This window comes from Euwallacea similis, chromosome 27 (assembly GCF_039881205.1).
Source record: "Euwallacea similis isolate ESF13 chromosome 27, ESF131.1, whole genome shotgun sequence".
Classification (NCBI taxonomy): domain Eukaryota; kingdom Metazoa; phylum Arthropoda; class Insecta; order Coleoptera; family Curculionidae; genus Euwallacea; species Euwallacea similis.
In genome coordinates this window covers 397,164-413,447 of record NC_089635.1, presented here as the reverse complement: position 1 = coordinate 413,447, position 16,284 = coordinate 397,164, and the positions used below count along the sequence as shown (strand labels likewise).

The following is a 16,284-nucleotide window of genomic DNA, read 5'->3' as shown; positions in this document are numbered from 1 at the left end:
TGTAATATCTCTATTACCTTCTGAGATATGGGGTCAATTTGATTCCTATTTCCGCCAAGTGCCATTGGGGGATAATAATGAAAACTGCTTGTTCAAAACCGCTAGTGGCAAAACTGGATATTACCACAAACTAAACTGCCGTTTAAAACAAACGGGTGGAATTATTTTTTTAGCATTTTCATAATTCAATATCTCTGGAATAGGTAAACTGATTTTAATGAGTAAACAGATTGTGAATACTTAATTGTTCTGTAATTATGCATGGGATTTGCTTTTTAAGAGTTGTGTCTATTTTTATTCGACAAGCTGATTAAAAAGGTACTGCGAAAAAGGTCGAATTGGCATGATGATACAATGGAATTGCATATGTTGGGGCCGCCGGTGTAATAATACTTTTTTAAATATCTTGTATATTATGTAATAAGTATTATTTATATTATGTAATTACGCTTTTATTGAGAAACTTTTTCCAAATATTTTTCGTTCAGCTATTATGGAGATATTAAATTATGAAAATGGACAAAAAAGTTTGTCTTGTTTGATTTCAACGGCGGTTAATATTAATTTTAATTTTTTTTGCACGGTAAATAAATGTTAGAAAAACCGTAGTAGCAATATCTATTTACTAGCATTCAAAGCAAAGTCCGGTTTAAAAAAATCATTGCTGTAGTACGATTTCAAAATTGCAATATGCAAGCACAATATGATAACTCCCAATCCCATTCTGTTTATATTTTGGGTAATTAAAGTTCTGTATTATATAATGCAACAAAATTCCATTTGGGAAATTAACTTTTAATTAATCCGTTCAAAACTTTTTGATCTAGGTTGGATTATTTATTTGTGTTCTTCCTGGGACGTGCGCATATGGTATTGAAATCAGATCACTGTTGTAGTAATTTGGGAAGTTTCAATGCAGTTAGGCAATGCGAAGTTGAAAATTGACTCCAAGCTGATTAATGTACTGAACAAATTTGCAGCGGAAATTGAATCTCCTTTTTTGTTTGCTATCATTTGCTGCTCTGAATAGTAGACAAAGAGTCAAATCCATATGAATTCTATAAATAAATTTATCGAGGGATTTCAAAAAGTGAAAATTACATGAACTTTTCTCTACATTTCTAAGTAAAACTTCTATAGCAAGGGAAAAATAGAGAATTGAAAAAGGAAATCGAGGTAAGGCATATGTTGTAGGGCCGAATTGAAAGCTGAAGCTATTCCAGTCGCAATAAAGCAAATCCGTATAAATAATAATATTCACAACTTGTATTATAATAGGTAGTTGGGGAACGTGATAGAAAATTTAAGTTTTCTCTAGCGAACTTCCTCAATTTGTCTGACGTTCACTTTAGTGTACATGTTGGGTTATCCAATTTTAGGGATAAACCCAACTAAATTCAAGTTTGCATTATTCATAAGGACATAATACTCACTTTATATTACGCAATTTATTCGCTCAAGTCAAATAATTATCCACTCAAGGATTAGATTGCCAAACGTGATTGCATGAACAGGAGTTCTGACGGACATCGAAATAACAAAGTTATCACAGTGGACAATTTTCTATTTACTATGAATGGCCTGTACACAGAGTAATCAGTGAATATATGCATGTTAGTTTAGGGTAAAGCGATGGAGCCATTGTTGATTTTAGGTTTCAGGTCGAATTAGATATTGTTGACTTTCAGTCCAATTAGTGAAACGTTTTCCAAACAATCTTGATGTAAATTTTGATTACATTTCAAGTTGGAGCTTGATACTTCGAATGAAATTTCGTTACACCCTATTAGGCAGATTTTTTCACTCAGAGCTGGCGACATCACAATGAAGAGTGCTTTAATGAATTAGATATTTTTATATAGGACTTGACAGTCCCGCCAAGGCCCTAGCTAATTAAACTATTAACTTTTAAATTACACGAGCCAGTTGATTTTCTGAGGAGTGATTTCTAACTTGAAAATAAGCTTGTTAATGATGTAAATAAGGTTATTTGCATTTGAGAAAATCCAGCCGCTACTTTGAGCGAGGGCCTCCAATTAGATAATATTAAACAAAACGAAAATCAAAATGCAAATCACTGGAAAACAAAAAGCTTTATGATTTTCAAATGGCATAATCTTATTACTCTTGGTTGCTGCGAACGAGCCAAACTGGATAAAGTGGTTTCAATCAGCAGTTGTTCGCATCTAAGGAGGTACTAAAGCCAGATATATGGGCAACCTCACTTCGGAATTATGACTTTAATTTGCAATGTAATAGAGCCAAAACAGTAGCAATAGTTGATTATTTATTTACCACCTCCAAAAATCACTCAAAATAGAATCTCATCAGGAACAATATTTACAGTCGATATTATTCCAACGTGATAAGATAACAAAGTATGTATTCAGGGAGTTCAATAATAAATTGTTCACAGTTTAAAAACAAATTCTAAATATATTCTTAAGAGTTCGCTTGATTTGACAGACCAGAAGCAGATGGATCTTCTATACTGCTGTTCCAGGTCCTAAATTATGGACGTGTGTCTGTGATTATTTACCATTAATTATGAGGCATCCTGTATATTATAGAACAATTTTCTTCATCAACAAAGTTTACGGTTTACTATCTTTTCGAGTATCATCGAAAATAATTTTTATAATATGTATGCTAATAATAAATTGAATTGGTAGCATGTTAGGATTTTATGGAGAAAATCATAAGAATCATAAAAGTCAGCCGTAAAAACTTAGATTTACAGCTGCTATCTGGTAAAAATGAGTTTTCTTTACGATCATCTATCAACGTTAGTAATATTAATTCATTTAAGCATTTAATGGCTCCACGTTAGTCTTACACTCGCTCGTAGGGTCATATCCCACGCAAAAAGGTAATTTGAATACCTCATCTATTTTCCAAAACTGACTAAAAATTGTTCAAGTGTTACATAATTTAATTTCTTTCTTTCAAGCTTTCATAATATGCTTGAAAGAATGCACTTCTGCAATATTTAAAATTTCCTTTCTGGTTTTAATTAGGTATCAAACTTTTGAGCAAGACTTCTTTTACTAAAAGGCACGGGATGAACTCTTGACAGTGCTATTAAAGCTATAATGTGGTTTTAAGCAAGCTTTGATGTAAGCAAAACTGAAAGTTTATTAGAAAGTTTACTTGCTGTAGTAATTCTATTAAGTTTTTCGACGTCTTACCTTTATATTTTGCCATTTATACGTGAAGAAGAGTATAATAGGTAGGCAACAGGCAATAATGCATGACAGGATTAATATTGAGCTACGCATCATCCAATTTAGAGATACTACACATGGTCTCTCGTCATTGCAGGAGTCACATCCTTCCGAACATGGCAAACATTCGAACATACCGGGAACATCGTATTGGTTGGCAAGGGCCTGAAAAACAAATTAAATTAATGTTGTAAACAAAATTATGTGTAACTTAATGCTGCCATGCAATTAGCATATTCATAGAGTAAATGTGAACATGGACATAATTGCTATGGTGTAACAATTTCGGTAATATTCAGCGGTACATGGCTTAACTTGATAAATGTAATACTGCAATAAAGCTGGCCTTCGTTGATAATGAATTTGAGGATAATGATTGATGAAAATAATGAACTTGCTATATTCATTACATTTCATCAAGGAAAAGCAAAAGTTCTAGAAAAAGTAATTAAGTTTGCTTGTTGATTTATTGCGTTCTAATTTAGACTAATATGTGCTAAAGGTTTAAATTCTAACTCGCTTTTTAGAGTTCAATAAGAGCCACGAGCTGAGGCAGCGCTATAAAAACGAACAGTGCAGCTGAAGAGTTCCTATCGAACCTATTGAATTGCCTCAATTCCATGTTTAATTATCAGGCTTTTCATTCAGTCTGTCACATATGCGGGAGATACCCTATGGAATGCTTTTCTATTAAAAAAATCCACCTCCGATTCAGCGACCCTTATGCCCATCCCTTTCGACGTCAAAATTTAACCATTTTAAATGTTGCAAACACGGACAATTGAATTGCTCTGTTTGCCGAGGATAACTGCCCATTTGTTTGACTTTTAGGATTAGTTGTTTCGTTTTTAAATACAGATTACGCTTTATACTACCCAGTGCATCATGATATAAGTGGCTTTTGGGATTAGCTTATGCTGCAATTTCGGGATTTTCTGATTTTTCAGGGATCATTATGCTGCTATGCAGATTTTAGAGCATCAACAGATTTGCTGTAATATTTGCTTATTACTTGAAACATTAACGCTGACATGAGTCAGAGCTCTGAGTAATGGAAATTTAATGCTTATTAAGTTTAAGTTTAAAAGTGATACCATTTCTTTAGATCTGAGAATAAATAAAATAAGAAACTATTTCAAATTGAACTGCATTTATTCGTTGTCCGTGCAGCTCTCATAGTTTTCAAGATTTATAGAAGATTTATAGTTAATTAACGTTATTGTATTGGCTATATAGGTAAGAAAAGTTGCCGGTTGTATATCGGAAACTACAGAGTAGAAGTTTGAAACAAAAATTTTATTAAAGAAAATTACCGAGAAAAACAAATAGAGTTTTCGTTCGAGGCCTTAGTAAAGGGTGAATGTTATTATCCATTAGTTTTAACTGAAAATCCTGTGCAATTCCATCGTTCCAACTCCTAATTGTGTGTGAGGCGATGTTCCCAAAAGGATGAAAGAAAAACCCTTTAAAATATTCTTGTGAATGCATTCTTGCCAGTTCTATTTGTAGATAGTGACATTACATGATAATTGTACTTCTGTGTAAGAAACAACTTTTAGACACAGCCTTATTATCCAAGCAATTCAATGATGGAATTTTAAAAATAAAAATAATGAAATTGTTTATAACACCACCACTGAATAGATCACTAAAAACGAGGGTACGAAAGTGTTGGTCATTTTGTTCTAATGTGATTGGTTTTCATTTTACAGCCCTCTAAAAGGACAATATTTTGTTTTTTCCAAGCTATTTTCTCGAATTTGTCTAATTTTAGGGACAACTTTAATATGACCAAAATTGACCGAACAATAAAACTATCTCAAAATTGTTTTAAACATAGGAGTTATTCTTCAGACATTCTATGATCGAATCAATAACGGTGTGTGAAGTATTTTTCTCTCTTTTCTTTTTACGTTATTATAAATTATAAATATTATTTAAATAATAAATAACATGCTTTAAAAATATATGAAAAATAATCGTAATTGTCACCATATTATACTTACCATATATAAAGATCATATTGATTTTAAATAGGAAGAAAGAACATTTTTTCACAGTTTTGATTACAATTGTGGATGAAAAACGAATTAAAATTTTCCATAACTTAAATTAAACAAAAAAGTGAGCAGTATAGTAATTATCATAGATAATATTTCTAAACCCAGCTTTCTTCGTGGGCTGTATGAAATCTAGTTTTACTTGTAGAGTAAAACTTTTTTAATGTATCAGAATAATAATACATTTATCAGTCATCTTTAATCAAAATTGGATCTTTCTCTTTGGAGGAAGTTATCCATAACTGAATAGTTTTTTAAAAACTTAAGTGGACTTTTCATTTGTTGCTCTTCAGTCTAACGCAATGTAGTAACAATATTAAAGTTGAAGAACATTTTAATATCTCGCGACGACGCTTTTTCTGTCCGGAAGTGTTATTTTTTAACGTAATTTTTGCAAAAAGTTCCTCAAACTTTCATGAAGGAGTTTTGAAATTAAGTTTGAGTTGAAAGTAATAAAACTTGGGGCTGATAAGGTATGTCATTTTTCTGCATCGCCCAATCGGGTCTTTGGATAAGTTTCAGCGCTGCATTCAACAAAGTATCAAAAAAGGATTTTGGCACGTGTAGTCGGCTGTTTACGAGTCAGTAACTTTCAAAGCATTAAAGCGGTCTTTTGTTTATTCTTTACATTCCTTTGCTGCTTAGAACACACATATTACGAGTACCTCCAAACACGTTTTAAGATAAAATGCACTTTCTTCTTTACACAACACAATAACACAGGAAATGTGGAGCTCCTGTAATTTAATCGTGGAAACGTGCATATTTCTTTTATATAACTTTGAGGAATTCACAGTGCTCAGATTTTTTAATGGTTCATTACAAATATAACTTTAAACTTCCAAACGTCTCCTCGTTGCTCATGATGTATTAAATTTTTATTTGCACAAATGGCTCAACTGCCAATTTTAATTTAGGGACGTCAAGAAGGGAACGATGTTTGCAGGTTTTAAATTTGACTCTAAATAGACTAATATACTTTAATTGAGTCCATTAATCGTGCGCTGTTTGAAGAAACGTAAATCATCGTATCAGTAAACAAATTAACTTTGTTAAATAAAATAAAACCGTTCCGCTTTTTGATGTATTAAGATAAAAGGTAACTTTGCGGTCTCTGAAATCCATCGCACTCAATCTTGTTGCAGTTTACTAGTTAAACTTGATGTAATTAATTAATTAAAGGTTCTTCCCCTGGTCCCTCAGCCACATAATACTTTTATTGGATTTTATGTGGTAAGGACAATTTTGCCAACGACGCAGCTGTTAGAATAATGGAGATAGTGAATATTCAAATAGACATAAAAGCCAGCGTTTTAATTTATTAATACTAATTGCCATACCTTTTTCATACCTACGTTTATCATGTCAAGATACCCTTAACCTTAATATATTCCCCTTTACATCAATCTTGACATACTAACGATATCGTTTTTTCTCACAAACAAGCATTAGGCTTATACTATAAAGGATACTTACATCTGAAATGTGAGCAATTTATTTCAAGTAGCGTTTCGAAAATATCATCATCAGGGACAACAACGTGTTCTTATAATAACGATGCAAGCTTTGGAAAAATGAGAGCGGCTTTTGTGGTTGAACCACTTGGAATTCGAAGTATATTAGGATTAAAAATGGGTCGAAACCTCATATATCGGAATATTTCGTGAATTCTCTGCAAAGCTCACCTTTTAATAATGAGAGATTAAAGAGAGTAGCCCGTTAAATTTCCAATAAAAGTACTTAATTGAAACCCGGCCCGATTTTTTTACAGTACGGTCCATTTAATATGATTGATTTTATGGCCCTTAAAATCCGTGCCAGAATCAGCCCCGGATACGGTTTAGTGGTCTACTTTTCTAGTCTTTTTACTTCCCATATTTTTGCCAAAAATGCGAGGTAATTACTTCTGCCAGTCGCGTTCTATAGTGTACCTAGAATTCGAAGCTATTTGTGCTGTTTATCTAGTTCTTTCATACAATCCAAATAATTCATTTCGGCAAGTTGCGTAAACTTCTTTCATTATATTCTTATTTATTTCCAAATAAATCCCTCAAGTTACTCCAATTTATTTCAGATGCAATCCGCTTGATTGCATTTACTTATTGACTTGTACGGGGTACACTGAGAAACCCAGATTATAGAAATACCGAAAATGCCTTCGAGCTTTGAACATTAATTTTAAGGTAGGCCGGAACTGAATCTAAACCCTTTTCGTGTTTATTTACTGACTCCGGGTGCGTCCTAATGGATCGGCGGCCGCAAAGTCCATTGTAAATTCAAATTATTTTTATTTTTCTTGCATATATTATCATAAATTGCTAATGAAGTTCATTAAAAATTCACTACTTGCAAAAGGGCAGTATTGATGTTGAAAATGTTGATGAATTTTTAAAGGTCATATGAGAGAATCATGAATAGTAAAACAGATTTTACGTTTGAAAATGTTACTACTGCATCCGAATTTAAACTTCAGTTATGTACACACTGTGTAATAAATATACGTGTTAATTTGATTTTATGAGACTTAGTACAGGCATAGATATTAAGGATTAAATTTTAAAAAGTTTAACTTAAGTTAATAATTTTCCCAAGAAAAATTAATAATATGGTAGTATTCAATTAATGTTACTTCAATAAGAAATAATAATTGCTCTAAACATAAAAATTCAATTGAACTTTGGGGGAGAAGCAAACTTCCAGAAACTCTAAGTATCCTTGGCATGCTACAAAAAAGACAAAACCACCTTTAAATAAATCTTATAAATCAATTTTCAAATTTTTAATATTAAAATAAGATTTTATTAGGTGATGGTACTAGTGCTGGAATAGAATGATTCTAATTCGATTTAATATCAGAGAACTGATTTTATTCTTGAAAAATATTCTTCATGTCATATTTTAAAAGTGTTTTGAAAGCTACAAAATAATTTTATAAATATCCTTCTATTATCGTATATTCCTGAAGTATTTAAAGCCACTTTGTTTTTCTTTTTACTCATTAGTAGATATATTTCAATATCAAATGAGAACTTTTAATTTGCTACAAACAAGACAGCTATTTTTGTCGTAGATAAAAAGAAGAAATCAGACCTGAGGAAAAAACCTGTACAACTTAAAATCCCTCTCGATTTGTTAGGGAAAATGAGAAAGCTGGGCGGTATTAAAGTCGCCAATTAATAAATTGTTCTTTGTTTAAGATAACCAATTAAAAAACATTTTAATCTCGTTTAAGCTCAGCTTAAAGATAGGCCGTGCTTACAGTAAAATAAGAGTGACATAATTTATTTCCCCGACAAAATAAGGGGATAAATAAAATAATCAATTTACTGCGAGCCTCGTTTCTATACTATAATGCATATGCAATGTTAATAAAAATAATAAACCTTAAAGTGAGATATAAATAATTACATCAACTTAGCTTTTCGTGAAAGCCCAACCTAATTTATTTAGAACTCAATTTATTTTTTCAATCTTGGACATAAATTTCTGTCAGAGTAGAGCGAATTTCCGAGGATGAAAACAGGACAACTCAAAGCAAAAAAATGTTTAATAGAAAACTTCCACTGTCAGTTGGTGGCGTTTTGATTTAATTAAAGACCGATTAGTTGTTTCTTCTTGAGAGCATCGCTCTCTCCGTTAGTCATAAATTTTCAATGAATCCAACCCGCCCATTTGCTGAGAAATAAATCACAAAGTTCGAAAAAACCCCTCAGGAAATGAAGATGATTAAGGCCGTAGACTTCGAAACTTGCCTGAAACAAATAATTGGGTGGAACAAATAGAAACCTGCAACGTGTAATCTTGTAATAATTCATCGCCCATCAAAAGCTGCTGCAAAGAGAAAATCTGCAAGTTGCATGCCCTTATATCATCTCCATTACGCTGCAGTTTTAAATTACGACCCATCTCAAATTCTAAGAGATGTAAAACAGGGATATCTTTTATGCCATAATAACATAATGAGAATAATTAGCCTCTGCCTAGATGCAAAATGACATTTCCGGAAATAGTTTCTGGCCTTGGCACTATTAGGTTTACCAAGAACAAGTTTTTTTCAAGGAGACCTGTGAAATATATGCGAAAAGCGAGAGAGTAAACAAAATTTAGTCATTTAAAGCGATTTAGCCGCCGGAATCATGACAGAATCGTTGGTGCTCCCTTCACGATACAGAAAATATATTGCGAAAAAGGATTTAAATGTGAATCTAATACCGACTAAATGACTTCGTATCCCTTATATTTCTTTTTAAATTCTACAGTGATGTATTCCATCTTCTATTAATTTTGCATTTGTTCACATAATTGTATAAATTCTTAAAAGTATTATTTTTGTAACCGTTAATCTTAAAATCTGCGGTTGAATTATTATGTTGATGTTTTAGAAATGGTAGTTTTGAGTTGTCACTGATTTTAAATTCAGTTTTCAGCCATAAATTGAATAGTTAATTGTAAAAAATATGAAAATTAATAATGTGGTTATTATATCTATGACATGTGTTTCGAATACCCACCACTTATATCAATATTATTTCCAGTTTAATAACTGATATTTGAATAATTAGTTTTAATATTTAGTTTTAATATGACTTTAATAAATTTTACATGGATGAGGGTTAGGAATTTTCAAACATTATTAATATGTAATATGTATATAAATAAATGTTCCCTTATGAACAAACGTAATGATGATAAATGGTTAAAAATAACATCAAATATCACTTGCTGATTAATTGTGAATGTGACGTATTTTTAATTTATGAATTTCATGATTAAAATGGTGTTAAGGTTCCTTTGATAAACGAAACCACGAAAACAATAATTTGGTTTACGACAGTGGACTGTATTAATTTTCACTTATTTTAATAACGACAAAAATGTTGGTCTAAGTATGAAGTGGAAGTTTGCTTAGCTGGGCAGATTACGAACTATGTTTACGATCACATTATTAGAGCGAGCACTGGTTAAAGAGAGCAAAGCTACTTTACTCATCCCTTAAGTACTAAATTTGAGGAACTCCAACCAGGGGCGCACTACTACCAGGAATTCTTACGGGCTATGCTTGATGTCATAAATCGCAACCATCGGGTGAGTATCTATACAAGTCGCTTTTATTGGAGTATTGCAGACCCGCCGAATTGCAGATCGCGGCAATAATCCAATTTAGTAAACTTCTTTTGACAAATAGCGTATTTCTCAGCCATAAAGAGCCCTTCGTCGTGAGCTGATGGGTACGATTGTCTAGCACCCCGATGGAATCCTCTAAATAAGTATCGATATACATGGGCGTAACTTAAGGCATAAAAGTGCGAATAGATTAAACAAATTACACCAAAAAACAATAACCTAAAGTCCTTAACAAATGATATGATTTCATCCCATTTTAAGTGAAGAAATAGATGTGAGCCGAATATCTTTTAATTATTAAGTTTACGGTGTGTGACAAATAATTTAATAATTTTCACAAAAAATATTGCAATCACAAATACATCTTTATTTCCAAGAATTGATATTAGTTAAACAACTTCAGATTTAACATCTAAAATTAGAACTTTTTCACTGTAAACTATGAACTTTGTAGATTTGCGTCAAAGCAATTCCCCTCACAAAATCATCTGCTGACAAACCCAAACTCTGTTAATAATTACCAAATTTCCTGATGAAGCTTTTAAAGTGAAAACTATAAGGTGAAACAATTTTGTTAATGACAGCTAATAATTAATTATCATTTAATCCTGTTGCTAAGCGTATTCGTACGTCTTCATATTGTATAACCGGAGGGAAATTCTGTTATCAGATATTTTCTAACCGAGTTTTCCGTGTAGTTCGCTGACATGAAACTTTTAATATATATGTAGAAAGAAAAGCTGTAGAGCAACGAAATATCATCAGCGCTGTCGGGAATTGCTTGACCATTCTGGTTTTGTGAAACATTGGAAGCGTGAATATTCAATTTCGCGTTTAACAGTGTAGAAAAGTTGCCTTTTCAATTGCCTATATGAATTTGTCAGGGGGTGAAATTGCATCTTGAAAAATTGTTGCCATGAATAAGCGAGGTATTGATGTTCAGTTGACGTGAAAAGGGTTCGATTCTTGCTATTTTATACAATATTCCCAAGGAACTATTTCTGCAGTTAAGTAGCTTGGAGAGAGCTATAAAAGACGTAAAAAGAATTTTCCGTCCTTGTGCTTAGAATGGAGGAATAAACTATGGAAATGAGGTGCCGATTTATCTCACTCATCCACATTTAACACATAGATATTTTACATGTAAATCCGTTCGGAGTGCGGCTTTTCACCAAACCAAATTCCCTTTATACCATGAAATCCGAAATCAATAACAACTTATAACCTACTTTAGTTTCCGTATAACGTGAGAAAAGTAAAAGCTACCTATATATTAAAGTTGCAATTGGGAAAGTAAAATAAAGCAGATTCCTGGCATTTTCGGGCGCATTAATCCATTGAAAATGGGCTCTTAGGATTTGAAATTCTATAGAATTGCAAAGTAGTAAAACCAACTTGCCATTCAGACTAATCCAATATTTAACTGCAACCTACAATGTCGCAATTTCCATCATAAAACATCGCGTTTGACATTTTCAGCATAACTGTATTCACAAGGGAACGGCACTTAGTCCTTGTTTAGGCTCGTTCTTTTTCCACATTAACATGCGGTTAGAGCTTTACAGGTTAAAATGATCCTATTAAAGCAGACAAGTGCTTGGACAATAACAAAAGAAATCAGAATTCCTGTATACAGGATCTAACACCACATTCTTTGGTAATAGGCCTGACACGTGTTATAACTACACGCATTGATGCTCAATTGCTTTAAATTCTGTTGACCGCGAAGATAACATTTTTAACATTAAAGGGAAATGTTTTAAATTTCATTTTTCGCATTTCGAGTTTCATTACGATTGCTTTTGACGTTTGAAGGCTAAAATGTTGAAAATTGAATTTGGGTGGAATATTGGAAAAGAGTTCTCTTAAGAGAAAACTTTACACCTCTCGAGAGTTGGCTGATTGTTATGCTGTAAATATTCCTACCAGAATTTGTACAATAATCCCAAATTAACCCTTCTGCTTAAATAAGGTCAAAATCAAAAGTGTGCTATCTAACGAAATGAGAACAATTATCTGTCTGTCTCTTTACGACACTATTTCATAAAATTTTATTATCGAATATACGTAAAATTTTACTGTCGCGGTAATGGAACGCAGTCAAAATGGTCTTGAATGTAATGATTGGCTTACAGTTGATCTATGTTGATTTGATTATATACCCATGAATAGTAGTGGGCAAAAAGTCGTGATCTTGCAGTCTTGGCCTTGGGTTTTTTTTTTAAGATAAAGGCTGCCAATGCAAGAACAAAACCAAAGAGTCTCGCAAGTTTTGAATTTCTAAAACGTTATTATCAACATTTAATTTTGAAATTAATAAATTCATATTTTAAGCGAAAGGAAGTCGGAATATTCATTAATGTTTCTGGGTTTCGGGTTATTGCGAAATTTCAGGCTTAGTAAATTCTCGATCGTTAAACATGCATGATATATAATACGTAAATTTTTAACCGCAAGTTCTAGTTAGTAGGAATATCCGAATTATGGAGATTATAAATATTTTAAAAACTAGACATGAAAAAACACGAAACTGAACTATTTTGTATTTCACGCGCTTTCTTGGTCCTTTATTTGTCTACGGCGTTATGTCAAAGAGCACAAAACCAGCAATGGTAATGGCCTAGGATTCTGTGCTCACTGCAGTGTGGAACGTTTCTCAACATGTTAGTATAATCTCCTTTGATACTCACTGCATAGGGTTAGACGTACTTCTTTGATTTGAAAGATTTCTCCCAAGAAGCAGAGCTGAGACAATTAGATTAAAGAACTATTTAAATACGATTACAAGTACTTTTGTATTTTTGAGTAAAACTGTATAAGCATAATTTTAAATATTGTTTGTACATTTGTATTAAGGTTTTAATGTCAGACTTTACGAGAATGAAGTTAATGAAAAATATCAGCTCATTTCATAGATTGAGAGAAAATTTTGTTCATGGAAAAATCTAAATGTCACATCCTCCATTTTGAAAAGACAAAAAATTAACTATAATAATGGAGTTTATTCTATTCGTCTCCGAAGGCTGGGTAATTGTATTTGTTAACTACTTTTAAGCAAGTATTTACTCAACCTAGCTAAGAAGGTGTCCAGAAAAGTAGTATAGCTTAATGCATACAGGGTGTTAGTAAATAAGTGCGATGGGTGATTGCTGAGGCTTTTTTAAGTAAAAAAGTTCATATAAACCCAGGTCCGAAAACGCTTAGTTTCCAAGATACAAGTCCTTATACGGCCATTAACACTCTATAATCTTAGAAACAGTGTTACTACTACAGAGAGTTAATGGTCGTATAAGAACTTGTATCTTGGAAACTAAGCGTTTTCAGATTTCGGTTTATATAAACTTTTTTACTTAAAAAAACCTCAGCAATCACCCATTAAAAGTGGCAAGTCCTTATACGGCCATGCCATGACATATTTTTAAGGAAAAAAAGGCACGCCAACGATTTTTTTCAAATGTTCCAATAAGTATTAACAAAAAACACCTTTTACTATTTTGTCGCTCATGTAACCGTTTTCAAGATAAAAAATTATTTCAACGAATACGCCAGTCAATGAGGCGAAAAGTATACTCTTGTATCACGGTTGAGGGCAGTCATTTTCAATATTTATTATAATTATACTTAGTTTTAAAATAATTTTTGTCTTTTTTGTTAATAATTAATGGAACATTTGCAAAAAATCGTTGGCGTGCCTTTTTTTCTTAAAAATATGTCATGACATAGCCGTATAAGAATTTTAACACTCTGTATCTTAGAAACGAAGCGTTTTCGGACCTGAGTTTATATGAACTTTTTCACTTAAAAAAACCTCAGCAATTACCCATTAAAATCTTTCGCACTTATTTACTAACACCCTTTATAAAGGGTATTATCCCTGGTATAGTAGTTGTTTCTGTTTATCTCACTTCTAATGATAACTTAGAAGAGTTATTATTTTTTGCTTTTGTCTCACTCCGTATAAATAAAAATTAATTTTAAAAAAGCAAGATTAGAACTAAAATCCAAGAGTCCAAGCGCTTTTTTTTAATTTGAAATTACTTTCTTTTAACATTTTTAATTTACTGTATAATGGTAAGATCTGCAAGAGTCTTGCAGCAAGGTCAAGACCAATGCTTAATTATAAAATAACAAAACTATATACATAATATAAATATACAAACAAAACTAAGACCATCTTTAACTTTGGAAGATCAAGACTAAGATTTCCCAATACAAAAACAAGATCAAGATCAGTATAATATTAGTGTCGGTCTCGGTCTTGACTTGTTTATCATTATATGCGAACCTTTGTCTAAATACAAAAAATAACATTATATAGCATGGAATATTACCCAATCATAAATCATAAATCATATCAAACGTGTGTCTGCACATGGTTGTTGCCAATAATCAATCAGTATTTATCCATTATTAAAAATAAATACAAGATAGACGGCGCGATAAATCATTGCCACCTGCAAAATTCTGATATTATCAAGAATTTATGTTTTGTATAGAGAAGAGTTTCTGAACAAATCCGACCTTACAAAATATTTCATCTGCTCTCAGCTTTAGAAAGAGCATTTTCCTAATGACTAAGTTTCCGTAAAATCTCATACTAACCTTCCAGGAAGTAGAACAGAAAGAAAAATGGGCAGTTAATCAACGCTTAGACTCACTCTGGATTTCCTGTACTATGTCTGGCTTAATCGTTTTTGTTCGAGCTAAGTAAATCTGTCTCCCCAGAAAAGGTTGCAAAGTCAAAAGTTCTGCAAAAGTTTCCCCGTTAAGGTACTTACAATAAAAAACTGATTATTGCTTTCGAAGTTAACATCTGGACTCAATAGCTATTCGCATTCTTCTTGGAAAACCCTCCCTTATCAGTGTTATGACGTTTTGAGGAAAACATAAAATGCATACGAAATTTTCAAAAAGAGGAATTTTTTATAAATAACCCAACGACAAAAATTGCTAAATACAATATATTAGATTAAAGGACATCAAATCTCAGTCCTCAACATAAATTCTCCATAAATTCCACTTCGAACTAAGTTGATGTCTAGGAAACTTAACCGAATAAGGTCCAACCAACCTTAAAAAGTAAGGATTTAAAAGCAATTCTCAAGAAATATTGCGAAAAAACAAATAAAAATATATGACTTCATCTTTACTTTTATTTGTCTCTCTTGGACATAAGGACCAGAGAGAAAAATGTTGTAAAAGTTTCAACGCGATTTTTCTTTTTGTGACTGTTGGCGTCAACTTAGGTGTCTATATAGCGCTTAAAAGTTTTCCGAATTTTTCTTTTGTAGATTTCAGGCACAGGACATGAGAATGTTTTTGTGTGTAACAAATTTTTCAACGGGATTATTGTGTTGATTTAATATTGTTAATTTCCAAGTTTTCTATTTCATTTAATGACACATTCGTATGTGCGATTTAGGATCTTGAAGATGATGTTTAGTTAAAACGGTGTGGGAGGTAGAGATACATTAATATATAATATCGAAAACATTACGAGGTTTCCAAAAATAAATACAAAAATGACTTCAGGTAAAGTAGTATTTTTTGGTCATATTTCTTTATAAAAATTGAGTTTTCCCTTATTTGGGCACCCTGTAAATAGTATAAAACTAGCTATAACCCAATTTTATGAATTTTTAACATTGTGCTTTCATTTTAGTTATAAGCATTTTGGGTATATACTAAAAATTCGCCTGTATCAAGCATTAGTTTCAATAAAAATACATTTACTAAGTCACTTTAATAAAGAGAATAAATTTTAAATATTTTTACTCCCAATGAAAACAATTAACTTTCCATTTGAATATTTTTTTTCAATATTCTTAAATACTGAAACACATTCATTTTATTTAAATATAAAAAAAAGTATTAGT

The 16,284-nt window shown here is 31.9% G+C and overlaps 1 protein-coding gene across 1 annotated transcript in view; it reads right to left on the bottom strand.

The window, feature by feature from the left end:
• LOC136417268 (metabotropic glycine receptor) overlaps nt 1–16,284 on the bottom strand; it is a 150,557-nt gene that overhangs the window by 37,601 nt on the left and 96,672 nt on the right. The window contains exon 5 of the mRNA XM_066402884.1: nt 3,189–3,389. Within this exon, the coding sequence (XP_066258981.1) occupies nt 3,189–3,389 (201 nt within the window). The remainder of the gene's footprint in view (nt 1–3,188; nt 3,390–16,284) is intronic.